Source organism: Clarias gariepinus, chromosome 18 (genome assembly GCF_024256425.1).
Source record: "Clarias gariepinus isolate MV-2021 ecotype Netherlands chromosome 18, CGAR_prim_01v2, whole genome shotgun sequence".
NCBI classification, from domain to species: domain Eukaryota; kingdom Metazoa; phylum Chordata; class Actinopteri; order Siluriformes; family Clariidae; genus Clarias; species Clarias gariepinus.
Genome location: NC_071117.1, coordinates 9,603,500 through 9,631,342, shown reverse-complemented (window position 1 = coordinate 9,631,342; position 27,843 = coordinate 9,603,500). Strand labels below are relative to the sequence as shown.

The following is a 27,843-nucleotide window of genomic DNA, read 5'->3' as shown; positions in this document are numbered from 1 at the left end:
GCTATATTATATTACATTACATTAAAAATATTTTAATGGTATAAGAAAGCACAAATAACACCGGGAAACAATCATCTTTGACAACCAATCCAGTGTTTATTACTAGCATGACTATACGTTTCTATTCACTAAATCACACACGCACCCTCGGTCCTACTGTAAAGTTGTCGTTTTTACAGACCTTTGACCCTGACGGAGAGTCATTACTGTTTATGGCGAGCAGTGTACTAAGAGAAATAGATAAAGATACAGAGGGAGGGGTGTATGTGTGTGTATGTGTGTGTGTGTGTGTGTGTGAGTTCTTTCTGTCCCTTTTCTTCACATCTCATCTCGTGTGAGGTTCACTTATCACATCCTGAGACAGAGGAGACACTCCGGGGGACGATATGAACGCACTCTGCTCCGTCCTCACTCTGGTCTGTGTGTGTGTTCACGTCACACAGGCCGCTATCGGTAAGTTACCAAAATATTAAGCGAATCCTGCTACTACACAACCTGATCAAATACCGTGTACGTTATTATTATTCTTTCTATAGTTAAGTTGTTTTATTAGATATGGATTTGATTGAGTAACATTTCATGAATAATAGTTAAATTAAATAAGTAAAGAGGTTATAAAAAGTTCTCTTTATTCACATTAAACCATAAACCTGAGTCTGTGACTTTAAGATCAATTCATATTGACTGGGATTGTGTAGAAGAATAAACACAGTCTCAGAGAAAAGCGTGCTAACCTCTACCAGTCACTGGGTTTGATTTTTAACCAGGAGATGGATTTTCAATCCGGACGCAGACGACATCCGTCTTCCACCACAGCAACACAACGTCTAGGAACAAATACGGAAATACACGCTTCTAGGCAACCGTTCTGCTGGAAAATATAAAAAATGATAACAGATATTTACCCTCAATATATAACTTTCAGACACATAAAAAGGTGTATGTAGGGTGTTTTAAACAATTCCATATTTTACTATTTTTTTACGTAATTAACACAGGCCTCAGAGTTTCCCAAAAGTGTGTTAAATAGTCCTCAGATACTGGATTTTTTATTATACCACAATCTCCCTCTGTTTCACTCCTCTACCAAATATGCGGTTTCAGTGTCTACTGTATGTAAATGAAATACTTCTGAGCCACGCCCATCCCCGAAACAGCAAAGTTAATTAACATGTCGGGGATTTTCTTATCTGAGGTCACATTATAGGGAAAACTTACACCAACCAATACAAAAATGGTAAAAGGGTGAAAAAAAAAGCAGGGAGTCTCTCTTACATGACTCAAATGTGAATTTTGCATCATAGGTCCACTTTACATTTTGCATCATTACCTTTAGAGCTCTAAAAAAAAATGTTCAAGTTCAATATACAAAAACAATAGCAGTACCACACAGCAGCAAGGGAAGAGAAAGGGAGGAAACTCAAACACAAAGGAGTTTTGTTCCTCTTACACCACAGCAATTTTTCAAGAAATACAAATCTTATTTACTGAAGAACAGATTTCATACAATCAATAGAGACATTTAATCTAATCCACGAAACATGTTCCATCCATCCATCCATCCATCTAGGAACCTCTGTAGGGAATCGAACCCAGAACCTGGAGGTGCGAGGTGACAATGCTAATCACTATAGCACCACGCCAACAGTGAAACCAGAAACCAAGGAAACCGTCTTTCCAGTCACCGCTTAAATTCTGACTGTAATTAAGCGCTCACAACTTTCAAGCCTTCAAGCATCCTAGTGTTATCAGTGCCAATGAGCAGACATATTTTCGGCAATTGCCAGACACCCTTATCTGAAATGATATACATTTTTATCTCATTATACATCTAAGCAGCTGAGGGTTTTGCTCATGGGCCCAACAAGGACAACTTGGTGGTCATGTGGTTTAAACCTGGTACCATCAGAATCATAGTCCAACACCTCAATCAATGAGCTTCAGTGTAAAATATACGAAATGTACATCTCCTTACAGAAAAAAAATATTTATTTTGTTGCTATAACAGAAAAGATAAAGTATTAGGACAAGGGTTACACTATAAACCTGGAATTCTGCAGACGCACTTTTGTCAAAAAGTTGAAAGAGCTACAGTATAAAATGCATAAGTACCAATAGAAATGTTGTAAATCATCATAATAGATTGTAAATTTTTTCATAATAAATGATTTTAAAATTCTGAAATGTAAACTATTTTCTTCTCTCTCTCTATCTCTCTCTGCCTTTCCTATTTGAAGCAGAAGATGAATGTACAGTAAATATAATAGAGATCAGAGAATAATGTGTCGACTCTGTGCCCCCTCAGGTTCTTCAGCGATCGACTGTGCATCTGGAAGTAGCAAGAAAGTGGGCTCTACTCAAGAGGGCTATGAAGGTAAAATAATAATATATGTCTGTTTATTAATTTATAAACACAAAGTATCTTTAGAGCGCTTTGGTTTCCCTTGTTTGGCAGCATGAAATCCAAATCTCATCGATAAATTCATCAGACTAACAGCATGAACACTGAGTCGTTCCCTGGTTACATCAACACACAGCGTTTAGCTTCATCTCGACTGAATGAACACGTCTATGATATAACGACTATATTTCATCATCAATTCCATTTTAATCCTGATACTGCTCTGTGATTGCAAAAAAAAAAAAAAAACATTACATTTAAGCAAGTGAAAATATCTTAAATCTCATCAGATTTATCTACAATACTGTATTCTTATTTAAAAATAATAAAGGCTATTTTTAGACATAAATTAATTTTAACCATTTAGTCTTAGAAAAAAAGCTAAACAATTTGGCATTAGAACATTTTTAGTTTGTTTATTGTTCATTTAACAATTAATATAATCCGTCTAAAACTATGGTAAATAATCATTTTTGCATTCTCACATTAAGAAATTATTAGAAAATTCTGAATACGTACAGTATGTAGGTCTAAGGTAATTTTTACTTAAGAAGATGTCCCATATTTTATTTGCTAAGATGGAATTAGCAATGTCAATGACCTTACTGTGTTTTCTTATCAAATGAAGAGAATTTAATGATGAAATCAGGCTATTTGTAGCCAACGATACATTGATCGGTTGTTGCATCATAGCTAGCTTGGTAAATGTTTGCCTTGTCCATTCATTTATATCTTACTTAATTCAAACAGCAATCATTTGGATCCACACAATGCCTGAGGAAAAAAAAAAAAAAGTTCACACGATGTTGGTGCTTGGACCCCTAAATTAAGAGCTTAGCAAGAATAATATATACTGTTCTACTGAGAGAGAAAAAAAAAAAAAATATATATATATATATATATATATATATCTTTATGAAAATGTGCTTCATGTAGTTAGCAGGCCTAGTGTCTTCGGTTTAAGCAATTAAGTAACTAGCTAGCTTTGGACTGAATTTATAATAATGTTTAAGCAGGTTAAAAGAAACTGCTGATAGCCTATGATGCTAATTTAAGGCATCACTCATGTGGAAAGTGGAAACAGCAGGAAGGCTTGAAAATATGCCTGTACGATATTCTGATATGAGATCGGTGTGATTCGGCCCACAGGAGATGTGGAGATCCTGACTAACATCGGCTCTGGGGATCGACTGCAGCTGGAGGTGTACATCTTCCCCTCGAGCATGGACTTTGTGGAGCTGGTCTACATTCCCGGAGAAACCAGTGCTACCGTCAGAACCAAGCAGACTCTGGATGCTGAGGCTCTGAGCGAGGTCTCCTCTCACACACCATTTAGTTCAAGTTCAAGTTCAAGTTGGCTTTATTGTCATTACAACCATATACAGTTAGTACACAGTGAAACGAAATAACGTTCCTCCAGGACCAAGGTGCTACATGCAACATACATTTACAACATAAATTAACAAAAACACTAAACTAGCTAACCAAGAGGCCTAGTTAGCTGGCTAGCAGAGACAGGACAGAGAGACCTAACATAAATTACAACATAAATTAACAAAAACTAACTAGCTAAGTATAACCACAGGTTTTATAGACATCATAAAGTGCACGTGCAAATGTGCAAACAAGAGCAACAACAAAGTGACAGTGCGAGCACCGTATTGGCTCCGGAGCGGCCGCTGCGTGCTACCGCCGCGCAGCCATCTTGGATCCAACTACTAATTTACTTCTGTTGTATAAACAAACCGTAATGCTTTTTAATTTTATTATACCTGGCTGTATCGGTTTCTGGTATCTGAACCTAAATAAGCTAAATAGCTTTTAACACAAGGCTGAATCCCAAATCCCTATCTAAACCCTGATCAAGGACACTACTTGGTGTGTGGAACAAGGGATCGTACACCCTAGCTTTCTACTTTTTTTTTTGGGGGGGGGGGGGGGGATTCAACCCTGGAATGCATAAGTTAACAGAGATGATATTCTATTTTGGAAGAAGTAAAGTAAATCTTGTAAGCCTTTTCAGAACTGTCCATCTCATCCATGTTTTATTCTGTTCACATTTTGGCTACATAGAACCAGTATGAATCTAAATCTACTTTTATTCTCGTTAATTACACTAATTGACAGTCATCAGCTTAGTGCTGAATATCAGAACTCCCTTTCATGTGATATGGCTTAAATAATTATTGAACATTGTATTTCATCATATTGAAAACAGCGATTGTAATTATTAAGCCGTTGTACTGTTCATGGTCAGGGCCTAATCTATACTGGTTATGTTGCTTAGCAACCAATTAAATTGTTTGGCCTAGAAACCTTTTTTTTGATGATTAATAAAAAATAAATTACACAGTTTTAAATGCAATGGCAAATTGTGACACGTGATTTTTTTTTATTGATTGTTTATTGACCACTTTAGACAATTTATTATTAAGTTTCTCTTTCTTTTACTCAGTCCACTGTACAAACACAGAGAGATTTAAACGCTCTTTTCTCCCTCTAGTCTGGTGGAACTCTGTACTATGCAGTCGCCTGCACCAACACAGCAGTAAGTGTGCATTCATTACGTATATATACATTAAAATTATCAAGTAATATTGATGTTTTAGAAAATGTGGTATTGAAACGGCTTATTATTTTTTATTATAGGTGAAGCACACTCGGACCCTGGATGTTTTGGACATCAATGACAACGCACCAGTGTTTGAAAAGCAACTCTACACAACTGATGTGTCTGAGGTGACATATCGGATGATATAGTTTTATCGTTACCGTTTCATTCCTACTGTATCTCAACAAGGTGTTGTTTACTGTTAATTAAACTGGATTAATGGTCAGAGATATAAGGAATACTTTTTTTTCTGTTTAGATGGAACCAGTGAATTTCCAGGTGTTGACGGTGCAAGCAGTCGATGCTGATGTCTCACCAGAAAACAGCATAGTGACTTATTCCATACTGGTGAGTTCCGATAACGGTAATGCCATGAATGTCAAAGGCTTATACAGTCACTGTATTTGGGGGAAAAAACAAAACAAAAATAATCAATTTTGGGATAACGCATTACACGGCCTCGTCGTGCTTTATTTGTTACTTATAAAAAGCCTGATTAAACCAACCATTCCTGTGATCAAATATGGACTATGCGTTGTTGGTCTTCTGTCCAGCCACCAGCGCCAGACGATTTAGAGATCCGGAACGATGGGACAATCAGAATACGCAGGCGACTGAACTACAACATTGCCAACATCTACAACTTCACTGTGAAAGCAGTGGTAAATATTAACCATGTGAACCATATAACGTTATTATCTACGCCATATGACAAACAAAGTGTCTGTCAGTAGCTGTGACTGGAAGGTTTAAGTCAGATAAAGTACACCATGACCCCATGATAACAATTCAAATCATGTGTACAGGTTTATATGAAAATATTCCCAAAGCAACACAGGATTGTTCGCTCGTATTATTGTACTGTATACTGTAGCTATGGTTTGTCATGAGGTTCAGTAATAAAACCTGACATGTTTCACTAAAGTTAAGTAATAATAATAAATAATAATTAAAGACAGATGAGTCAATAATCCATATTTATTTTAGACATGACCATAAACTCTTTTGTCTTTACTTAAGATGAGACATGACCGAAGACTCATCTGTCTTTACTTGAGACATGACCATAGACCCATCTGTCTTTACTTGAGACATGACCATAGACTTATCTGTCTTTACTTGAGACATGACCAAAGACTCATCCGTCTTTACTTGAGACATGACCATAGACTCATCTGTCTTTACTTGAGACATGACCAAAGACTCATCTGTCTTTACTTGACACATGACCATGGACTCATCTGTCTTTACTTTACACATGACCATGGACTCATCTGTCTTTACTTGACACATGACCATGGACTCATCTGTCTTTACTTGAGACATGACCATAGACTCATCTGTCTTTACTTGAGACATGACCATAGACTCATCTGTCTTTACTTGAGACATGACCATAGACTCATCTGTCTTTACTTGAGACATGACCATAGACTCATCTGTCTTTACTTGAGACATGACCATAGACTCATCTGTCTTTACTTGAGACATGACCATAGACTCATCTGTCTTTACTTGAGACATGACCAAAGACTCATCTGTCTTTACTTGACACATGACCATGGACTCATCTGTCTTTACTTTACACATGACCATGGACTCATCTGTCTTTACTTGACACATGACCATGGACTCATCTGTCTTTACTTGACACATGACCATGGACTCATCTGTCTTTACTTGAGACATGATCATGGACTCATCTTTCTTTACTTGAGACATGACCATGGACTCATCTGTCTTTACTTGAGACATGACCATAGACTCATCTGTCTTTACTTGACACATGACCATGGACTCATCTGTCTTTACTTAAGACATGACCATAGACTCATCTGTCTTTACTTGACACATGACCATGGACTCATCTGTCTTTACTTGACACATGACCATGGACTCATCTGTCTTTACTTGAGACATGACCATGGACTCATTTGTCTTTACGAGAGACATGACCAAAGATTTATCTGTCTTTACTTGAAACATGACCATAGACTCATTCGTATTTATTTAAGACATGACCATAGAATCTTTTGTCTTTACTTGTGACATGAACATGGACTCATCTGTCTTTACTTGTGACATGACCATGAACTCATCTGTCTTTACATAAGACAAGACGATGGGCTCATCTGTCTTTACGTGAGACAAGACAATGGACTCATCCTGTATTTATTTAAGACACGATCATGGACTCATCTGTCTTTACTTGAGACATGACCATAGACTTATCTATATTTATTTTAGACATGACCATAGACTCTTTTGACTTTACTTAAGATTAGACATGACCATGGACTCATCTGTCTTTACTTGAGACATGACCATGGACTCATCTGTCTTTACTTGAGACATGACCATGGACTCATCTGTCTTTTCTTGAGACATGATCATGGACTCATCTGAATTTATTTTAGACATGCCTATAGACTCATCTTTCTTTACCTGAGACATGATTTGTCCGTCTTTATTTTAGACAAGATTATAGACAAATCCATCTACAAATCAAATCCATCTTTACTTGGGCATGACCTTTGTGTGTTTCTCTTTTTATTATATTGTTTTTATTGATTTCTCTTAAGTTCTTGAGTTCTTTTAAGTACAAAAATGACACAGGTTTGGATTTGGACAGCTGACTCTTTCTGTTCTCTGTAGGATGCGGGGAACCTGTATGACACCACCAATGTTGTCATCAACGTGGAAGACATTGACAACCTGAACCCGTATTTCGATCACGCACTGTATGAGGCATCCATTCCTGAGAATCTGGTATGACGGTGATTTACTAAACTCCAGAGGCAGGGCTGCACATTCTGTTTGAAAATAAACATGAAGGGGTTAATAAAACATCAAAATGTGTTTGATACAAAACAGAAAGTGGTGAATCAAAATTGGGTACTGGAAAAAATGAGAAAATATAGAAACATAATTTATCAAACAGGCGAAAAATTTAAAAAGTAAATTGGATAAAGATGAAATTTGTCTTAAAAAAACTAGAAAATATTTAGTTTAGCTTTAACAATTAATATCTATTGGTGCAGGTGCTTGTTCACATTAAGCAAGTAGCTTATTTTAAAGTAGATTATTAAATCCGGCACATAACTGTTCATAACATCGCTTTTACTCAACATTTAGATGTCACGTATGACGCAGGTTAAACTTCGGGCAGATATCTAATGACTGCAAACGTTTCATTAAATTCTGTTCAGTCAGTTTTGCGTGATGCTGTGACAAAATCTGTCTGGACAGACATACAGACATACAGACAGAATTTTTTCGGGACTGGTTATGGGTCCTCCAGTGTATCAAATGAAAAGATTTTATTAAAAGAGCTAGTTCTGACCAATGTACAGACAAAACATTTTTTCATTTATACGTAGGATGTCATGTGACAAAAAAAAATGATTGTTAAAGAAAACCTGATTAAAAAAAAAACTAATTTAAATTCTTATTAGTACAGGATGTCTGGATGCACTACTTTGTGTTCTGTATCAAGTTTGCAAAAAAAAAACTCTGAACTCTGCTTTCAGGCTGGACTCTTTACAACAATCACGCCAGACAACATAAAAGCTCAAGACGGAGACACTGGAATCAATCAACCTGTAGACTACAGCATAACCACTGGTACAAACTTTCACACTCTTCCCTCTACAGTTTGTTTTCCAGGTTCTTCTTTCCAATAAACTTTTGCCCACAAGAATAAGCAGCATGATCAGACTGTCTGTCTGATTTATGTCTGAAACGCTGGCCTCCCAGGAACTCCTTTAATGTGGAAATCTCTTGTGGTGAGCTCAGAACTGTACGGGGGATGTGGCAATAACTCCCAGCCGAGTTCCTGTACGATGCATGTGGTGTTGGTGATGATTGGGTGTACAGTTCCCACAGACAGATACGCAGGTTGGCCTGTGAACTTTCATAGGAACGACTGTAATGGGTTTTGAGCCACCATGGCCGGGATCGTCATTTAAAGACTTACAGTTCTTCTAACAGACGTTCTTAAATCTCGTATACTCTTCTTGTGCTTTTAGTCCCCAGTGAAGGCGCTTCTACGGCTACATTGACCGGAACTTGTATCACGAGTCTCACTTGAACACCCCAAGCCTATTATTCATTTTCATGATTTCTTATTATTTTGATTAAATTTCCATTTTGTATGAATGGTTTTGTTTATCATGCTCTTCGCAGTCACTCCGAATAAATATCAGCCCAACTTCAGCATCGACCGAAACACCGGGATCATCTCAGTGACAGCAGCATTAGACAGAGAGGAAATAGAAACCATCACGCTCCAAATACAGGTAGACGTTCTGCAATGATAAAATACAAAAGCTTGTATTCATCCTATTAATTTATGCCAGGCATCAAAGTGGAGAAATATTTAATGTTAAATCAGAAGGTCATTTAATATCTCAAGTAAAAATTGTTAAAAAAGTAAAAAAACGGAAGGTGGCATGGGAAATCTCCACAAGGAGAGTAATACAAACTTGCTTGTGTGTGTGTGTGTGTGCATTTCAGGCAGCTCAGCGGGACGACAGCACTAAAACCGCCAATGCTATTGTGTTGGTCACCATTGAGGACGTGGACGACAATGCCCCAGCGTTTGACTACAGCAACTACACTCATTTCATACCGGAAAACTCCCCCCAGGACAGTTTAATTCTTCAGGTCAAGGTCACAGACAAGGATAAGGTTTGTGTGGCTTTTAAAGATACTTTACATAAGATTAGGTAAAAAATTGTAAGAAGGTTTGTAGAACATCAAGCATACAAACTAGACTGGATTATTGTGAGGATGGATTCTTCTGATCTTTAGGGAGGTTTTGTGGGAACCCTGAGGATTGTTCCAGATACAGCTCCTTTTTCTATCAGTCCTGACGGATCCGTCATGGTGAAGACGCCCGCCGAGCTGGACAGAGAAACCACAAAGAACTTTGTTTTTCAGGTAACATACATCAAGAAAACAGACCAAAAGTGTACATACTGATACAGTGAAGCCTATTTATAACTGTAATAATTGCATTTTGGTACTAGCCAGGGTTTAGACAAACCAATTAGAGCCCCCCAGTGTGACCTCATATGAGAGGAACCCCTTCTCCAGCTTGTTGCTCCGCTCTGCTGTTTTCTGGTGGGAGTGGCTCAGCCAGTAGCTCATTTACATAAACACTGAAATGGTGTGTTCAGTAGAGGAGTGAAATAAAGGCTGTTTGAGGTATGAAGAATGTAACACAGCGGTACTTCAGCATACAAACCTAGGAAACTTAAGCCTTTTTTGTGTGGTTTTTTTTTTTAGCATTTTTGCAAGATTTAGTAAAGACAGAGCACCATGTGTCCCAAAAATGTCAGCAAGAATAAAACTTTCAGTTTGGTTTGTGCCAAGAGGAATCATAAATTAAAGTTAATTAAGGTATAATGTGCTGAATTTACATAAGACAGGATGAAATTTATGTTGATGTTTCATAGAGAAAGTGTGGAAAGTGCGATTATTTGTTATGATACTGTATATTGTAAAAAAATATATGAGACAAGATACAATCGAATCCTTCCATTTTAAGATCTGCTGTAATAAAATGTGGAGAAGATGCTGGAGAGGATTGTTTTTTCCTTGTAAAACAGATCGAGGCGAGAGAGGACCCCCCCTCCAGCCACAGCACGATGGCCAGCGTGTTCATCTTCCTCTTGGATGAGAACGATAACAGTCCAGTTTTCGGAAGCAGCAAGTACGAGGGCAAAGTTTTCCTGAATGATACTGTTGGCACGCAGGTTGTCAAGGTGACACTTTATTGTTTGAGGAATCTGATTAAGTCGGTAAAAATGTCTTATCTTAGACTTGTTTATAACTTCTGGATGTTCTGTGATACCATTATATAGCAGGGTGTGTGTGTATGTGTGCGTGTTTATATTTAACTATAGTGACAAATGTTTCATTGACTTTAAACCATTACACAAATCAGGATCATCCTATATTTATAACTTTACAGTTCCACAGTTTCAGGATCATCCTGTTGATTGGTTTAGTATTGAACATTACTGTATATAACTGTCCCGATGGTTTATTAGAGCTTTTTGGGTTATGAGTTTTCCACTATCAGAACACATTTGTATTAAGATAGTCATTCCAACTAAACAGTGCACTTTGGATTAAAAAGCTGAAATCACCAAATCACCAAAGATTATTTAAACCACAGCTTCTTTTTGACACTATAGTTTCTTTACCCACTTATAGGTAGAAGCAACAGATCTAGATGAGGGACCGAACGGGGAAATCAGCTACTTCATCGACTTCGGGAATGATGAGGGCTATTTTGTCATAAATGAAAACACAGGAGCGATAACCCTAAAGAAGACCATCCCACTTCAGGAGAACAAGATCCTCCAGTTCTTGTTGTACGTGACTGCGAGAGATGGTAAGTTTCAGTTTGTTTCTTCATCTCAAAAAAATCGAAGACATGCACATGGCGAGTTCACTTTTTTGTTCTGTTCTATGCCTACAGGGGGCAGCGTGAGCCAATCTTCCTCTGTGCCCGTGGAGATTAAGGCACCAGGAGACTCTCGTCCACAATTCTTTCAGAAAATATATGAGGGGAAAGTAGAGGAAGAGCAAGATGCGGGGGCAGAAATTGTCAAGGTAAACTTGTTAGACTCCATAAGGCAGATCATCACCCTAACTTGAGATGGCATTTCTTTTCTGGTATTCCGATATTTATTTTGATTTCTTTTTACATGTAAACGTTCCCAAAAAAAGTTCTAAAAAGGGTCCTCTAATAAATTGAAGTATTTCCACACATTTACTTTGCTGAATGCAACATTAGTTGTTGATAATGTTAGGCCATAACAGACTTTTCTGAGACTGGTTTCTGGTCTTCCAATAGATGAATAATCTATTGAGTTTAAAAAGTTATCACTGATACAGCGAGTTCTGGCCAATGTACAGACAAAACCTTTCTTTTATTTATATAGATTCTCCGATTTGTTCGTATTTCTCAGATATTTTTTACTTTTTTGGTCCCATACTGATTATGGGCATCATCTCCAGCTTGCACAGTTTTGTTAAACTGTAGTTACATCATAAGACATTATAGCTAGTCATTTCCTAGCTCATTGGCTCATTGGTTTCATAGGACAAAAGGATGACAAAGGAAGTCTGTTTTCTGTCATTTGTCAGAGTTTAAAGGTTACAATTAAATGTTTTGATTTTCAGGTGACCTTCCTGTCTCTGTCCCCTGCCGTTCCTGTCACCTTAACCGTCCAAACGGACACAGACAAGTTCTCCATTGACCAGACGACAGGAATGCTGACGACGAGAGTTAAACTAGACTACGAGACCCGTAGGAACTATACCATCGGCGTGTCTATTTCAGACGGCACTAACAGTGATGAGGCTTTGGTTGTCGTCTTTGTTTTGGACATCAATGATAACAGTCCTAAGTTTGCCTCCAGCTCAATCACCGTTAACATCCCAGAGGATGTAAAGCTTGGAGCCAACGTGACAAATGTAAAAGCAACGGATGCAGATTCGGGGTTAAATGCTGAAATCCGGTACAGGCTGGAGGGTTCAGCCGGGATGTTTAGGATCGACCCAGAAACAAGTTTAATCTTGGTAGTAGAAAAACTGGACAGAGAAATCCAGGACACGTACAACCTCTTGGTGGTTGCAGAAGACCAGGGTCGACCACCTCGCTCAGCAACTGCATCCGTGGTGGTTGTGTTAACCGACGTCAATGACAACCCCCCCATCTTCTCCACACAAAGATATGAGGCTAGTGTCTTAGAAAATGCCACTATTGGAACAAACGTGACTGTTGTTACTGCCACCGATAAAGATGAAGGTCTTAACAGCTTAGTGACCTATCACATTTCCAAGCAGGATCCAACTTCTTCACCCGCACCCTTTTCCATAGACACCGTATCCGGGATAATAAGCGTGGCTGAAATGCTGGACTACAGCAAGGCAAAGAAATATACCCTAGAGGTGGAAGGGATGGACGGAGGCAGTCCGTCTCTTACAGGCACCACAGTGGTTGTTATATTGGTGGAGGATGTAAACGATAAACCTCCGAAGTTTAGCAAGAATCGATATGATGTGGCTATCTATGAGAATATACCTCCTGGATCTCCAATTGTGTCACTGGAAGTCACGGATGAGAATGAGGTGAGGTACAAAGAGTAACAGCAAGGAAGGGAATGTTATCTCCGCTATGTGTTGGCCATGTGGCCAGAAGTTAAGGGGACAAAATTGGCTTTTTCCTCTGGGAGGGATGAAGGGGTGAAAGATATACTCTTCTTATCTTCCCTGGATGGTAGCTGGCACTTTATAGGGCTGGTGGGTAGGGATTGGCAGGGGACCCAAATGGGAGGGAAAATGTTTTGGCATTTGCCAGAATGTGTTTTAGAAAGTTTACCAGAAATTTTGTTGTTAGCATTTTTTTTAAGTTTTAAATATAGGCAGCACTGTGGCTTAGTGATTAGCATTGTCACCTTGCTCGTCCAGGGCCGGGTTTGATTCCCGTCTCGGGGTCTACATGCGTGGATTTTGCATGTTCTCCCTGTACTTGGTGGGTTTCCTCCGGGTACTCCGATTTACTTTCACAGACCAAAGACATGCAGATTAGGTTGATTGGTGTTCCCAAATTGCCCATAGTATGTGGATGAGCATGTGTGTGCCTTTGATGAATTGGCACTCTGTCCAAGGTGTACCCCGCCTCATGCCCTAAGTCTTCTGGGATAGGCTCAAGGCCCCCTGCAACTCTGTATACAGGATAAAGCGGTATAGACAACGAGTAAGGGAGTAAGTGAGTGAGTTTTCAACCCCTGTAATATTTTCCATCCTGCTTACTTCCTCTAAAGGGTGGATTCTCCAATGGACACTTTCTTTCGACCAGTGATGTTTTTGAAATTAACGACAAAGGAGTGGTCCTTCTGCATAGTAATTCCAGTCTTGACAGAGAGACAAGAGACAACTACGTTATAGAGGTCTGTCTCATTTTTATTATTGTTGATCCACTATACTATTTTTGGATCAGTTTGATTATAAAAAAGTACTCTGATTTAAATTCTTCGAACTTGACCCTAATTGCCAGATGATACAAACCTGCCTGGTTTTATTTTTGCCTCCACCACAGGTGGTGGCTGTAGATAAACCCGTCAATGGCTTAAGTGCTACGGCTCAAATCAACATAACGGTTCTGGATGTCAATGACAACAACCCAGAATATTCAGAATTCCAAAATCCTTTACTTATCCCTGAAGACAAAGCAGGTGACGTGACTCAAATTCATGTGACTGACCGCGACATTGGCTTGAACGGAGAGGTCACCTTAACCACATACTCCTACCTTGATGTTTTCAGCTTAAAATCGGTGAGCGGGTTAAAGAGGCATATTTCTAACAAATAAGGTGCAAAATATAACCTTATATTTAATGTAAATGTTGCTCACTCTTCTGTCTTGCAGGATGGGACTCTGATGGTTACTGGGACACTGGATCGAGAGACACAAGAGATTTATGATTTGGTCCTTGTGGCACATGATCACGGCATGCCGTCAAGACAGGTAAATTGATTTCTTTTGTCTTTAGAGGTTAACGCACTCAAATCTCCCTTAAATCTTATATAATAAAAACATCATCTGAATTTGATCTTGGTTCCCGTAGAACGTCACCACGTTGAAGGTGATTGTGACAGACGTTAATGACAACCCACCAATTTTCAATACACCCTCCTACTTGAAACATGTATTGGCTAAGGATGTTAAAAAAGGAGATCTGGTGTTAACCGTGTCTGCTACGGATAAAGATGCTGGGAACAACTCTTTCATCACCTACAGGTCAGCATGGAAATTCAATGTATATTGCACAGTGAGGGTTTAAAAAAGTAAGACTAGAGTCTTGACATTACCAATGTAGGGTCCTGGGAAGGAATATCTGAGATGTTATAATGCGGTGTGGTTGGAGCCCAAGAAGCAACAGACTTACTGTTACCACCTGGGGGTTGATTATTTTTCTTTGATTACAGCACACTCTCAAGTGTTTTATTGCTGGTGTTTTATCATTTTTAGCTTATTACAGTACATCTGTAGTTATGGAACATTCTTAAAACAAGATGGATCGTATTAGCACTTATGTTATAGGAGATCAAAACAGTCATTTGTTGTTTCTAGCTTGAAATGTCAACAGTTTTAAAGACTCTCCTCCATAGGAAACCTTACCTTGGACACTGGAGACTCCTTACAAAAACCTGACCTAAGCATCTCTATATTACTGGTGAAATATTTACATTTATGAAGTTATAAGAACAAATTTGCTATTTTCTAGTCGAAATATATAAGGAAATACTGTTTGTCATGAGTTTGGTATGTATGTCAAGTTTGGTAATGGCTGGGTTAGGACGAAAAGACAGTTATAACCTGTGTGTACAACACAACCATAATAAAAGGGAAAATCTTTACAACTTGTGGTTAAACCTATTCAAATTATAAACAGAGAAAAAGAAAAGTCCTGTAAAGATTTCTATCTCCAGGTTCTCTGAAGCTTCCGACATGCTGGATTTGAACCCTAAGACAGGAGCCATCACCTGGACTCGTGACCTTACTACCATCACTGAGGACATAGAGATCGAGCTTCGGGTTATAGCAGAAGATCAAGGAATGCCTCGTCTCAACGCTACTGGTGTGTACAGACTGTAACCCCTTTCTGTCTCACTTCCCAACAACTAGACAACATTAAACATATTATGGAAACTGTATAGATTGGGTATATTTTTCCCTTGATAGCGACAGTCACGATCGAGGTGAGAGTCAACCAGCTGACGGACACCATCGTCTTTCAGAACTCGACCTACTATTTCTCAGTAAAGGAGAACGAACCACGTGAAACAAATGTGGGCGTGGTTAAAGCGCTTACAGGAAGCCAGCTGGTCCAGGTCACTTATCGTCTAATGTCAAACACAGACCTGTTCGGTGTGGACAAAACTGGAGCTATTACAACGCTTAAGTCACTGGATAAGGAAAAGAAGGAAATGTACTTTGTTAATGTGGAAGCCACTGACTCCAGGACTCCTCCCAACTCCGCTATAACCACGGTATTTTTTCACGGATTCAACCCCAAACACTAAACCCAAACAAAACCTAGTAATCTCTAGGCTTCAATTTCTTCTTACTTGTGCCCCAACAGGTGGTAATTCAGGTAGAAGACGTGAACGAGGCTCCAGACTTTGAACGTCAAATTTATACGGCAGAAATCTTTAGCACCGCCCCATTCAGATATCCAGTATTCACCGTGAAGGTAGGAGACAGTGTCCTGTGCTGCTCTGACACATAATTAGTGACTTGTTGTGTAAAAGATGCCAATGATTTTACATCACTCACTGTTCATATCTGGACTAATCATCCCTGGTGGACTTCTTTTCAATTCAATTTAATTCAATTTTATTTATATAGCGCTTTTAACAATGGTCATTGTCCCAAAGCAGCTTCACAAAAAAAAATTAAAGATTTTTTTTTTTTTTTTTTTTTTTAGAAAAGAAAAGAAAATATTTGGAAGTGTGTATGTGTGAGAAAAATAATAATAATATAAATAATAAAATAATAATAATATAATAATAAAATAAATGAATGATGAATGAAATGTCTCTGATGAGCAAGCCAAGGGTGACGGCGACGGTGGCAAGGAAAAACTCCCTGAGATGGCAATAGGAAGAAACCTTGAGAGGAACCAGACTCAACAGGGAACCCATCCTCATCTGGGTGATAACAGATAGAAATAACATCAAGTGTGTTGTGCAGGTGAAAGTTCAATATATCAGAAGTTGTGTAGATTCAGTTCAGCAGTAGGTGCAGAGGGCAGATGGGGTCAGATCACTGGAAGCACAGGAGCAGGATGTGTAGCTCCAGCCATCATAAAGCAGAATCTAGCTGGAGCAGGTCCTTCTCAAGATGCCTTAGAAACCTCGCAGGGTTGGCCTTTGTCTACTGAAGCTGGCACAATCTCCAGATGTCTCAGGATGGGTAGAAAAATACAGAAAAGATGGAGAGAATAAGCGTAGTTGCCATTCAGGATAGGTGTACTGGGGTATGAGGTTATGGGATGAGTTACGCGTATGCCAGATTAAAGAGATGCGTCTTGAGTCTACTTTTGAATTGGGAAACCGTGTCTGCTCCCCGAACAGTGTCTGGAAGGCTATTCCAAAGCTTTGGAGCCAAATATGAAAATGCCCTGCCCCCTTTTGTAGATTTTAAAATTCTGGGAATTACCAGAAGTCCGGAGATTTGTGATCTTAAGGGACGTGGTGGATTATAGCGTATCAAAAGACTGGTTAGGTATGAGGGAGCTAAACCATTTAAAGCCTTGTATGTAAGTAGTACTATTTTGTAATTAATTCTAAATTGAACAGGTAGCCAGTGCAGGGATGATAATATAGGTGTTATATGATCATGTATGTTCTTGTCTCCATGTAGGCGACGGACCCTGACGTCGCAGACTTTGAGAAGCTCCGTTACTCCATGCAGGAGTCCAGTTCATTTCTGGGAATTGAGAGCACCTCGGGTCAGGTGTATGTGCTGGATTTAAGTGAGATGGGTGGGAGAACTGTAACTGCTCGTGTTAAAGCCACAGATACACAAGAACTCTCTGCAACTGCTGAACTACAGGCAAGTCTCTGAAAGCACAACATATTTACTAGGGACAGGAACCACCTGGGATCACCTGATACGATATCATCACGATACCTCTGTGCCAGTTCGATCTGTATTGCAATTCCATTTTTATTAGATTCTTTTACGAATTTAAATTAACTTAGTAATGAATTTGTTCGTACCACACAGGATTCTGTACTGCCTGCCAATGCGTGAATAGTTTACAGTGCACCACCTGTAGGATTATACAGGAATCTCACTCACTCATTGTCTATACCACATTATCCTGTATTCAGGGTCGCAGGGGCCTGGAGTCTATCCCAGGAGACTTAGGGCATAAGGTGGGGTACACCCTGAACAGGGTGCCAATTCATCGCAGGGCACACACACACACATACACACCCCCTCACTATGCCACTGAAAGAATCTGCGTTTTTACCCCATCTCGAGTACTTAATCTTTATACGCTACGCACTGCTGCTAAAACCAGCAAATTACTTTAACTGCAGTATTTTTTCCCAAAAAGTACATTTTGGTCAGGTAAATTTTCTCAGTTTCAGTTTTGCTTTATTGTCACTGTGGATTCGACAACTTACGACTGGTTGGAAGAACGGAAAATGTGTTTTTTTTTTCCTCATTTAAATGACAGAAAAAACACACACCATGTGACCCTCTGTGTGACTTTTCCAGGTACATGTGAAAGACAGCGACAGTGAGAAGATCGTGGTGATCACACTGAACCAGCCTGTTCACACCGTTGAGATGAAGATTACAGAAACTCAAAAGTAAGTATTATTTCCGTTCAAAATTTGACTGAATTCTGTTCAAAATCCCTGACCGTGATTTAAAAAAATAATAAAAATTCTTTAAATGGCACATATTATGGTAAATTAATTATTTTTTGAGACATTCGGATGAGTTTTCAGTCTGCATAAACACACAAAAGAAACACCCTTTTTATGAGAAGAGACCCTCTCCTGGTTCAATGCTCGGTTCTGCTGTTCTCGGGACATTATTTTTAAAGGCTACAGTAAATAACGCTAGGCTGATGGGTAGCAGCTAAGTGATAACAACTAACCTTAGCCTTCTGAAGCTCTTAAGGAAGGCTAGGATAGCAGCTAAATGCTATTGGCTTGTTCAGATTATATTGCTTAGTATTGAGAATGTTATCGTGAATTAATTATTGTTATTGCAAGTTCGATTGCCGGATGATGCAGCCGGCGAGGGGTGGGACTAGAGAGAGCTGATTGGCTAAGCCTTAACATTAAAGTGCCCTATTGACAGGTTGGAATAGGATCCAACTAATTTAGTGAGGACATCGGGAGGGGATCCTTGCTAAGGTCTCAAACATGGACATTTCCACTCCCTCTGTTCTGATTGGGTAGAAAAAAAGCACATTGTCAAAGGGGTGTTCAGGAGCAGTTTATTTAAAGCTACAGACACTGAAACAATGGGTTAGGAAAAGGAGTGAAACAGAACTAAACTCAAGCTGCCAGAATGAAGCAGGATCTGGGTTGTATTTCAGCTGGAACATTAACACACACATTTTATCCACAAAAGTCCACTCTAAACTAGATTATATGATATTTAAGATGACACATGTGTTGTAGCTCAGTTTCAAGTGATAAATATCTTAACTTTTTAACATAAGCAGGTTATGCTGGTACTCGAAACATAGAGAACAAGCGAGCATCACCAAATCATGGCAATCCACGAACCATGGACTCTGACTTATTGCACCCTCATTCACCTGTCCCTTCACGCTCTTACCCTCAGGTCTCTGGAGAAGGTGCTGGGTTGGAGCATACACATCATGAGTGTACGTGGAGAGCAGGGATTTGAGATGCGTTCACTGGTGACGAAAGCAAATTCCAAGACGTACGTCAGCTTCATCGCAGTGAATGAGGCTGGTATGACCATCAGTGCTGAAAAAGTCCACGAGTAAGTCAAGGCAAAACAGCTCGTCATGGTTGACAGGGTCTACATAAAAAAAAAAAAGAGTACTTACTATTGAGTTCATGTCCTCACCAAACTTTGTGGGAAAAAACCTCCTAAAACTACGCTGTGATTTCTACAGGAAGCTGAAGAGCGAAACCGAGAGCATCAGAGTCGAACTGGAAAAAGTGTTCGGTTCTGACGTGAAACTGGAAGGACTGGAGAAAGAACCTGAGCGAGAGGAAGACGATACAGCTATTGTTGTGCTTGGTGTCTTGCTAGCCATCAGCCTCGTCGCTCTTATCACTCTGGTGGTGGTCGGCGTGATAAAGTGAGTCCTTCAACATTCTCCTTCTGACTAGCTGTTAGCGGTTTTCTCTGACACAATAATTACAATACATGCAAATTTCCATCGTTTTGGTAAATATGTTTCTTTTTGTTTGTATTCCTGGCTCAGGTTCAAGAGGATTAAAGATACTGATTCAGATAAAGAAAGTTTTAACATTGGAAAGCCAGACAGCTGTAGCATGTAAGTATTTAGAAGCAATGTATTTTGTTTTTAGGACTTCAGGGCATGGTTGAGATCTATCCTCTTTAACATTATGCTTCAATGTCTTTTACTTTACAGCATCACCAATGAAGATGTATGTAAAGTTAACCAGGAGGTAAGTCAACAGTCAGGCTACGTCCATAATAAGTATAGGGGGGGTCGCTACATCAGGACTATCGGATCTAGTGATGGGAAGTTCGGACCGACTCAGATCTTTGAGACTCGATGAACAAATCTTTTTTCAAGTCAATTTTTTTGCAAAATGTAATTACAATGTTACGTGTTACTTCCCTAACATCTACTACTTAAGCAACTGTTGGTCACACAACAAACACGACAAAAATATAATGTTATAAGAAATGACGAATTCATTAATTATCTGGATCTTCAGTCTACGATTAGCACACCTGAGGTCTTCTCTGAACCATTCCCGGGATTGAGTAGCTCGTTCATCACAGATTAATCTAATGGGGTTGTCACGTGATAAACGAACGACTCTTGGAATTCCGAAGACTCAAAGTCTTCGAAGTGGACCAATTTTGGTGGCACAGTGGCCTAGCACCTCCAGGGTCCGGGTTTATCCCCTCCTATCATGTACCCCCAGTGCTTGCTGGGTTCAGATTTGCATTGTTTGTGCATTGTAAGTGTCAGAAAACATTTCCACCATGGGACAAGGGATAAAACACTAGACAGTGTCACTTTCACTAGGTCAGTGGTAGGAAAGTTTGGTCCGAGAGATCCGCAGTCCTGCAGATTTCAGCCCCAACCGTGAAAAAAAAAACTCACCCACCTGTAACCATAATAATCCTAAAGGCCTTGATTAGCTTGCTCAGGTGTGTTTGATTGGGGTTGGAGCTGAACTCTGCAGGATTGCGGTTCTCTAGGACCGAGCTTGCCTCCCCCTACACTACAATGTTGATTAGTTCCCTTAGTGCTTTATCCCTTACTTAACATTCATCTCACTCTTGTGTCGACTGTTTCAGGATAAACAGAGCAGGTGTAGCAGCAGAAAAGCATCAGAAGCGTCTCAGAAGAGAACCACATCAGTGCCGGCTCCAGGCGGTATCGACAACCTCACCTCTGCCCTCTAATAACCAGCTACAGTACACGTCTAAAATCTGACTAATCGACTGGAGACACTTTCTTTATATGTGACCAAACTGGAGCATGTTTTTGTTAAAAGGACAAAAAAAAAAGTTCCCCAACAGAGGAGGAAGAGATTTGCTTTGTCTTGGTTAAAAAAAAAAAAAAGCCAATCAGGCATATATTTATATTTTCAAACTCCAAAGGATTCAGCTGCCATATTTTTTAGACTTTTTTTGTCCACATACTACTGTTAGCAGATTTACAGCAATCATGCAACACCAATGTTATCATCCTCTTAGTTAGCGATAAGAGTATTAGCATAGCACTGCATTAACGTTAACGAAAAAGGCTAGTCAAGGTGATAAAAGTATAGAATAAATTATTATAAACCTGACATTTGTTAAAAATGATATAGTCCTCAAAAACTTTACACCCAGTACATACCTTATATACAAGGGGTGTTCGAGTCAAACCGGGACTTTCGATTGCGCAGGATAACAGAACACGGTTGTCAGTCAGTAAAGTAGTTGTCCCTTTATTTCTCTATATAATGATTAACTGGCTAACTCACGTCTGAAACACTGGCCTCCCAGGAACTCCTTTAATGAACCAGACATGTGGAGATGCCTTGGAGCGAGGTCAGGACTGTACGAGGGATGTGGCAATAACTCCCAACAGAGATCCTGTAACGTGCAAGTGGTGTTGATGAATGATCGAGTGTACAGTTCACACAGACTGATGCGTCTCTTCCACAACCTTGCGACAAGTTATCCGTCGAGGTAGTATGGTGATTTATTTGTGTGGCGATTCATGGTTTTTTTTTTAGATTCGTGTACATTTAAGGTGGTAAAATGTGGCCATTCAGAGCTCTCAACTCTTTTGACACATGGCCAGGCAGCACATCATCCTGTGTGGTTGGAGGAAATCATTTCCAGAGGTTGTTTATAATTGTAAATCTACAAAAGCATTCTATCAAAAAAAAGGTGTTTATACAATTGTGATATTTATAGAATCGCGAATACAGATTGTATTGGATGGCCTCTGGTGATTCCCATCCCTGCAGCCGTTCCAGTCGCTGAATGTTAACGGGAACAACTACACCGGGCTCCGAGCCACCTCGCTCAGCCGGGATCGTCATTCACAGACGTACCGCCTTCTTTAAAACTTTTGCACCGTTCAAATGTTTTATAGCGTCTCATCACCATATTGTCTTCTTTCTTCTGGTTTGACTTGAACGCCACTTTGAACAAATGAAAAACAAGTACAAAATTCCAGACAATTAACACCACATCTCTTATTTAAAACATTTCCCCTTTTAGTATTCATGCACTCGGCTTTACAGTAAGGGGAATAAACGTCCGGCTTTCACACATTTCAATAAATATGGTAATGATTTGATATTTTTGCTCAGATCACCCAACCAGCTACGGTACAATGTGATTTACAGTGCAAACCCCAGCGGTATGTGAACGAAGGGCAAATGAAACTGTTCACCTTCTGCATATTTGTTTTAAAAATATTATTACACAAACGTTTGTTTGCTGGTTTTCCTTTCAACTGCGTGGTACAACTAGATATATTATCTGTAGAATATAATTAAACCTAATTTTCCTAGCTGTCTGCATTTAAATTATTCCACTCCATATACACAATACATCCAGTACATGATCGATTTGAGACCTGGGGAAATTTTTTGAGACCTTAGTCACCATGCTTGATGCATTGTTTCCAGTGCATCAGGGCGGATTATACAGCATGCTGCTGAAAGACACCACTGCCATCAGGGAACAGTGTTGTTACAGTATGAAGGGGTGTAACTTGGCCAAGAAGGGTTAGGTACTGTAGGTAGGTTGTGTGAGTCTAACTAAAATGTATGTGAAAGGCAGGACCCGAGGTTTCCCAACAGAACGGGGGACACGGTGAGAACTCCCAGCCAAGTTGGTGGATGATCGTGTGTACAGTTCACACAGACAGATGCGTCTCTTCTGCAAGTCAGCGACCTCAAATCGCAGGTTTTCAAGGATCAGGCATTTTACTCACAGAGTGTTCACGGAAGCGACTACAGCAGATCATCGCCCAGAGCATCACACTGCCTGTGCCAGCTCGCCTTGTTCCCATAGTGCATACTGGCGCCATGTCCATACAGTCCAAGTTGGTCGCTCGTACATTCGGTTGCACGTGCTTCTGGTAGCCATTCAAAACTTGTTCGAGTCAGTGGAAAGTCACGCCAGCTTACATTTACTTTTTGTTGCGAGTTTTATTGTATTTTGTACAAGATTTAGTGAAGACAAAGATGTTAGGATGTTAGTAACGATGGTATCAAGAAGAAAACAGAGCCGCTTTCAGTTTAGTTTTTAAAGCCAAGAGGAATCAGAAATTAAGGTTAAGTGAGGTTTAATGTCTATTTTTAAGTTTTGATTGTTTTTATATGCAAAAAAACATGATTATATTGTTGGAAATTGGTAATGTTGGTAATACTTTTGGGTGGCTGGAACAGATCATCCGCATTTACATTATTTCCTATGGAACAATGCGTTTCACAATACGAAATATTACCTTAAGATCTCACCCCCGGAACGGATCAAATTCATATTCCAGGGTTTCGCTGTATTGTGACGCACGGTTATCTGCCGCCTTTCTATCCAAACTACTATTCACTTCATCATTAATCTGTGCCTCAGCAGGAAGGTCACTGGTTCCCTGGTTGTCCCTTTCGGTAGGTCCCGACCCCAGCAGACCAGAAACACTCACACAAGACCTGCTGTTTTGGGGATGCGCTGATCCAGTAGTCTAGATGCCACCACTAGGCCTTCGTAACAGTTGCTCAGATACTACGCGCTTGACCATTCTTCTGGTTCTGTGACGATATCTTCATCTATCTATTTCTCTATAGGCGTATGGAAATTGCAACAAGCACAAAGGAAATAAATCAAAGAACTCTCAGTCCATCGTGTACCTTGGTTAATAATTAAATCATATTAAAATTTTATTAAGTTATCCTATATTAAATCAAGAAGACAAAAAAAATGAAAGAAAAAAAAACAGTAACAAGAAAACAAGAACAAAAATGCAAGAATGACATTAGATAGATTATGGAATGTATCTCGGTAAATAAAATATAGCTCCAACAGTTCCATCAGGTGTGCTTTATTCAAGCAACACATCCTCTGTGTCTGATAAAGCACCATAAAGTCTATATACATATACAGCATATGTATATACACAGTAGATTCATGTGTGTGTATATATGTGTGTGTGTGTGTGTATACATACATACACACATACACGTATATACACACACATACACGCACACATACAGTATATATATGAGCGTTACCCTTTTATATATACTGTATACATATATCTTACATTATATATTTAAACTTCTCGATCTTCTCATTTACAAGGCCAGGCATCAACTAGAAGATTCTTTACAGAATCAAGTTTGTCGTGGTTCTTAAGGTTCTTTTTTTCTTTCTCTTTGTTTTCATTCAATTTACAAGTAAACATATCATCGATATCAACCACAGGAGAAAAAAAACAAAAAACAAAAACAAAACAAAACAACGAATAGCACGGTGACGACACACCTTGCTTCAATAAGTACAAAACTGGCACAGGAGACAAGAACAACAACACAATAATTAAAAATGCAAATTAAATTAGAAACATAAGGGACTAAAACTCTGTAAACCTTTCCCTGTCTCGTTACAGCAACCGCAAAAATGAATAAACATTCACGTAACACAAAAAGACAAAGAAAAAAAAAATAGTCTGTTTGCCCTTTGAGACGTGCTATAGCTGCTATTCACTGCAATTCAATTCTCCATTGATGGTTTGTGTATTTATTTTTATTTATTTATTTCTGTCTAGCGTCCAAAAGCAACTCTTAACACTGTGTAAAAACAAAAAGAAGGTAGGGGGAAAAGACAGGAAGTGACATCACGAGGCAGAGGGGCGTGACCCTCCTTTAGGCCCGGCAGAGAGTTTAGTAACCACGGCGATGGCGGCCTCCACGGTACGCTGGAGCATATCCAGGATGTCCGGCCCCGAATTAGATGCTCCCTGGGAGGGGGAGGGCCCGACCGTGCCTGACTCCGCCTCTTGAAGACTGCAGCTCCGCCCCTCGTCCGGGTCCTGTAGGCTGGGGAGTAAGAGCACCGCGGAGTCGTCGGCGGAGGAGGACGAGGAAGAGGAGCAAGTTTTATTGGAGGCGATGTCCCTTTCGCACTCCTTGACGTCCCTCAAGTCTTTCCGCTCTTCCTCTCCTTCGGCCTCGTCTTCGTCCCCGCCCACCGACGGCCCCGGCCTCGGCTCCGCCCGGCCGAACACCTCGGGGAGCGACGATGAGGATGACGACGACGATGACGAAGAAGACGACGACGACGTGGACGCCTCCATTTTCTCCTCTTTAGCTGAGGTGCTGTCCGGAGAGGGCGGGTCCTGCTCCGTGCCCGGATCGATGAGGGACGAGTCTCGGGTTTCCGTGTCCGACGTGCTGTTGGGCGTCAACGCCTCGGCAGGCTCCGCCTTCTGCTCCGAGCAGGAGACCAGCGCGGAGGAGGTGGAGGCTGGACAGACCCCGCTCACAAGGGCGGCGCTGGTGGTGGTGCTGCTGCTGCTGCACTCCGCCGGACGATCGCCGTCACCGCTGACACGCCGCCGTTTCACCGGGGTCGCCCCTTCCTCCTCCACTGAGAGACAGACACACACACACACGGATATTTAGGTTAGGTGTAGAATTTGTGTGTTTGTCGGGAATAACATTTACACCGTAATCCAAAACCTGATTCCGAATAGGATAAGTGCAGTACAACAGGAAACTCGGACTCTCCCTTACTTACCAAAGTTCACACACAGTTACAAAACACTGATTTCCCTTTTACAATATGGGCGAGTTATTAATTCAGACTCGATTCACACTTTATTTATTTATTCATTTAGTTAAATTTACAGATTAATTGCTCTAAAATTAAGGATTTCTTTAAAAATAAACAACAGCTTTCGCATAAAACCGGAACTGTTTCAATCTTCCGCGAACACTCGAGTTTTATAAGAGTATCGTTTCTTCTTCTTTTTTTCAGTTAATGGGTATTTGGTGCACCGAAGTGGACCGAAGCGATTTCAAAAACAAGCATTTTAGTGCTAATTAGACATTTTTAATACAGCGTTACAGCATACGAATTTAATCGATATCACATTCTAGATTGAGGGCTGAGACTGTTTTAGTTGAGGTCCTTTATTGTTTAATGTAGATTATGCAGAATAACTGTCGAGTAAAAGTGTGTGTGTGGCAGTGTGTGTACCTTTAGCTTTGGTCTCCAGCGTGTGTGTGGAGCGATGCTGTAAGCAAGCGGTGCACTTGGTGAGCAGCTCCTGTAGGGCGGGGCCGAGCGCCGGGTCCAGCTGCTGAGGCGTGTGCACCGACAACATCAGCACCAGAGCCCGAAGATCCTACACACACACACACACACACTTTATAAAAGCTGCTGAATGTTTCCGTCAGTGGCGTTCGCAGCGGATCAGCGAGTGTGTGAGACTGACCGCGTTGAGGAGGCTGCTGGTCTTGCTGAGCTCTGCGCTCTGATTGGTCAGTTCGGGCTGCAGGGAGTGGTACTCGTTCAGCAGGTTGGTGACCAGCACACTGATCAGATTAGCGCAGCTCGGCCCGGACAAGACCTGTGGCTGCACCTTCACACACACACACACACACACACACACACACACACACACACACACACAAAATCACAAGTCGTATTCGGTTACATTAACACAACACTTCACAATGTTAATAACAGCCTGTGTGTGTGTGTGTGTGTGTGTGTGTGTGTGTGTGTGTGTGTGTGTATACCTTCTGTAAGAAGCAGCTTAGGAAGGAGTATGCAGTGTTATTATTGAGGAAGGTCCTCTCGTCCATCAGAATACACTTGATGTACTCCCCGAACGCAGGGTCCTCACACAGCAGCTTCACACACGTCTTAGCCAATGAGGACTGCACAGCCAGGACACGGTGTGTGTGTGTGTGTGAGAGAGAAAGACATATGACACTATATTCAGGTTTGAGATTGTAAAACAAACACTGCCCTTCCTGCGTGTTGTGACTCGGGCTCGATACCGCTCGGGTATTTTATGACACCGGAGAGTTTTAAAATGGTGCATAAAAAATAAAACAGTGCCTTAAAAAATTATAATAAATAATATGTTATGTATCATTAAAGAACGTTTTGTTACTTCAGTGAAATTTTACTGAAGTACAAGTAAAGTTACATAAAAATCTACTCGAGTAAAAGTAAAAAGTAGCTCATTAACAATTTACTCAGTAAAAGTTAGCGCAGAAAAGCTAATCCCCGTCCATCAATCAATCAGTCCAGTGTCTCCCAGGGGGCAACTTTTTTTCCTTCTCCGTTGCATTATTTATTTTTTACTCAGTAGCAAATAAAATTTAAAATGTAGCGAATTACAATACTTCAAACAAAACGTACTTAAGTAAAATTTAAATTACAGATTTTAAGAACTACTTAAAAAAATTAGAAAGTAAAAAATTACTTTCCACCTCTCAGTACATAAACATAAGCAGATACAAAGCACAACTAATTTACACACTACCTAACCCAACTACAAGAATAACCTCAAAG

At 40.1% G+C, this 27,843-nt stretch overlaps 2 protein-coding genes across 3 annotated transcripts in view; one reads left to right on the top strand and one right to left on the bottom strand.

The window, feature by feature from the left end:
* Positions 1 to 306: 306 nt before the first annotated feature.
* LOC128506253 (cadherin-23) lies at positions 307 to 21,547 on the top strand. The gene is made up of 30 exons (XM_053476613.1): positions 307 to 453; positions 2,306 to 2,374; positions 3,551 to 3,714; positions 4,905 to 4,949; positions 5,051 to 5,140; positions 5,271 to 5,360; positions 5,567 to 5,674; positions 7,668 to 7,781; positions 8,543 to 8,636; positions 9,198 to 9,310; positions 9,528 to 9,701; positions 9,825 to 9,953; positions 10,625 to 10,780; positions 11,235 to 11,415; positions 11,503 to 11,636; positions 12,210 to 13,160; positions 13,856 to 13,981; positions 14,131 to 14,367; positions 14,461 to 14,559; positions 14,660 to 14,832; positions 15,525 to 15,673; positions 15,778 to 16,085; positions 16,178 to 16,288; positions 17,461 to 17,652; positions 18,328 to 18,422; positions 19,414 to 19,578; positions 19,715 to 19,903; positions 20,030 to 20,101; positions 20,201 to 20,237; positions 21,106 to 21,547. Exons 1-30 carry the CDS (start codon positions 387 to 389, stop codon positions 21,211 to 21,213), a joined length of 4,740 nt encoding a protein of 1,579 aa, XP_053332588.1. The 5' UTR covers positions 307 to 386; the 3' UTR covers positions 21,214 to 21,547.
* A 2,792-nt stretch (positions 21,548 to 24,339) lies between these two features.
* Positions 24,340 to 27,843, bottom strand: part of usp34 (ubiquitin specific peptidase 34) — a 73,860-nt gene continuing 70,356 nt past the window's right edge. For both annotated transcript variants that reach the window (XM_053476669.1, XM_053476670.1), the window contains exons 75-78: positions 27,060 to 27,200; positions 26,753 to 26,899; positions 26,515 to 26,662; positions 24,340 to 25,902 (exon numbers count right to left, since the gene is read on the bottom strand). In XM_053476669.1, the coding sequence (XP_053332644.1) occupies positions 25,151 to 25,902; positions 26,515 to 26,662; positions 26,753 to 26,899; positions 27,060 to 27,200 (1,188 nt within the window). In that variant the 3' untranslated portion in view covers positions 24,340 to 25,150. The remainder of the gene's footprint in view (positions 25,903 to 26,514; positions 26,663 to 26,752; positions 26,900 to 27,059; positions 27,201 to 27,843) is intronic.

Bases quoted from the DNA above. Each gene is read 5' to 3' on its own strand.
- LOC128506253 (XM_053476613.1), top strand. From the start codon at position 387: ATGAACGCACTCTGCTCCGTCCTCACTCTGGTCTGTGTGTGTGTTCAC. The intron at 13,982-14,130 runs GTCTGTCTCATT...CCTCCACCACAG, and splicing joins GAGACAACTACGTTATAGAG to GTGGTGGCTGTAGATAAACC. The intron at 15,674-15,777 runs GTGTGTACAGAC...TTCCCTTGATAG, and splicing joins GCCTCGTCTCAACGCTACTG to CGACAGTCACGATCGAGGTG.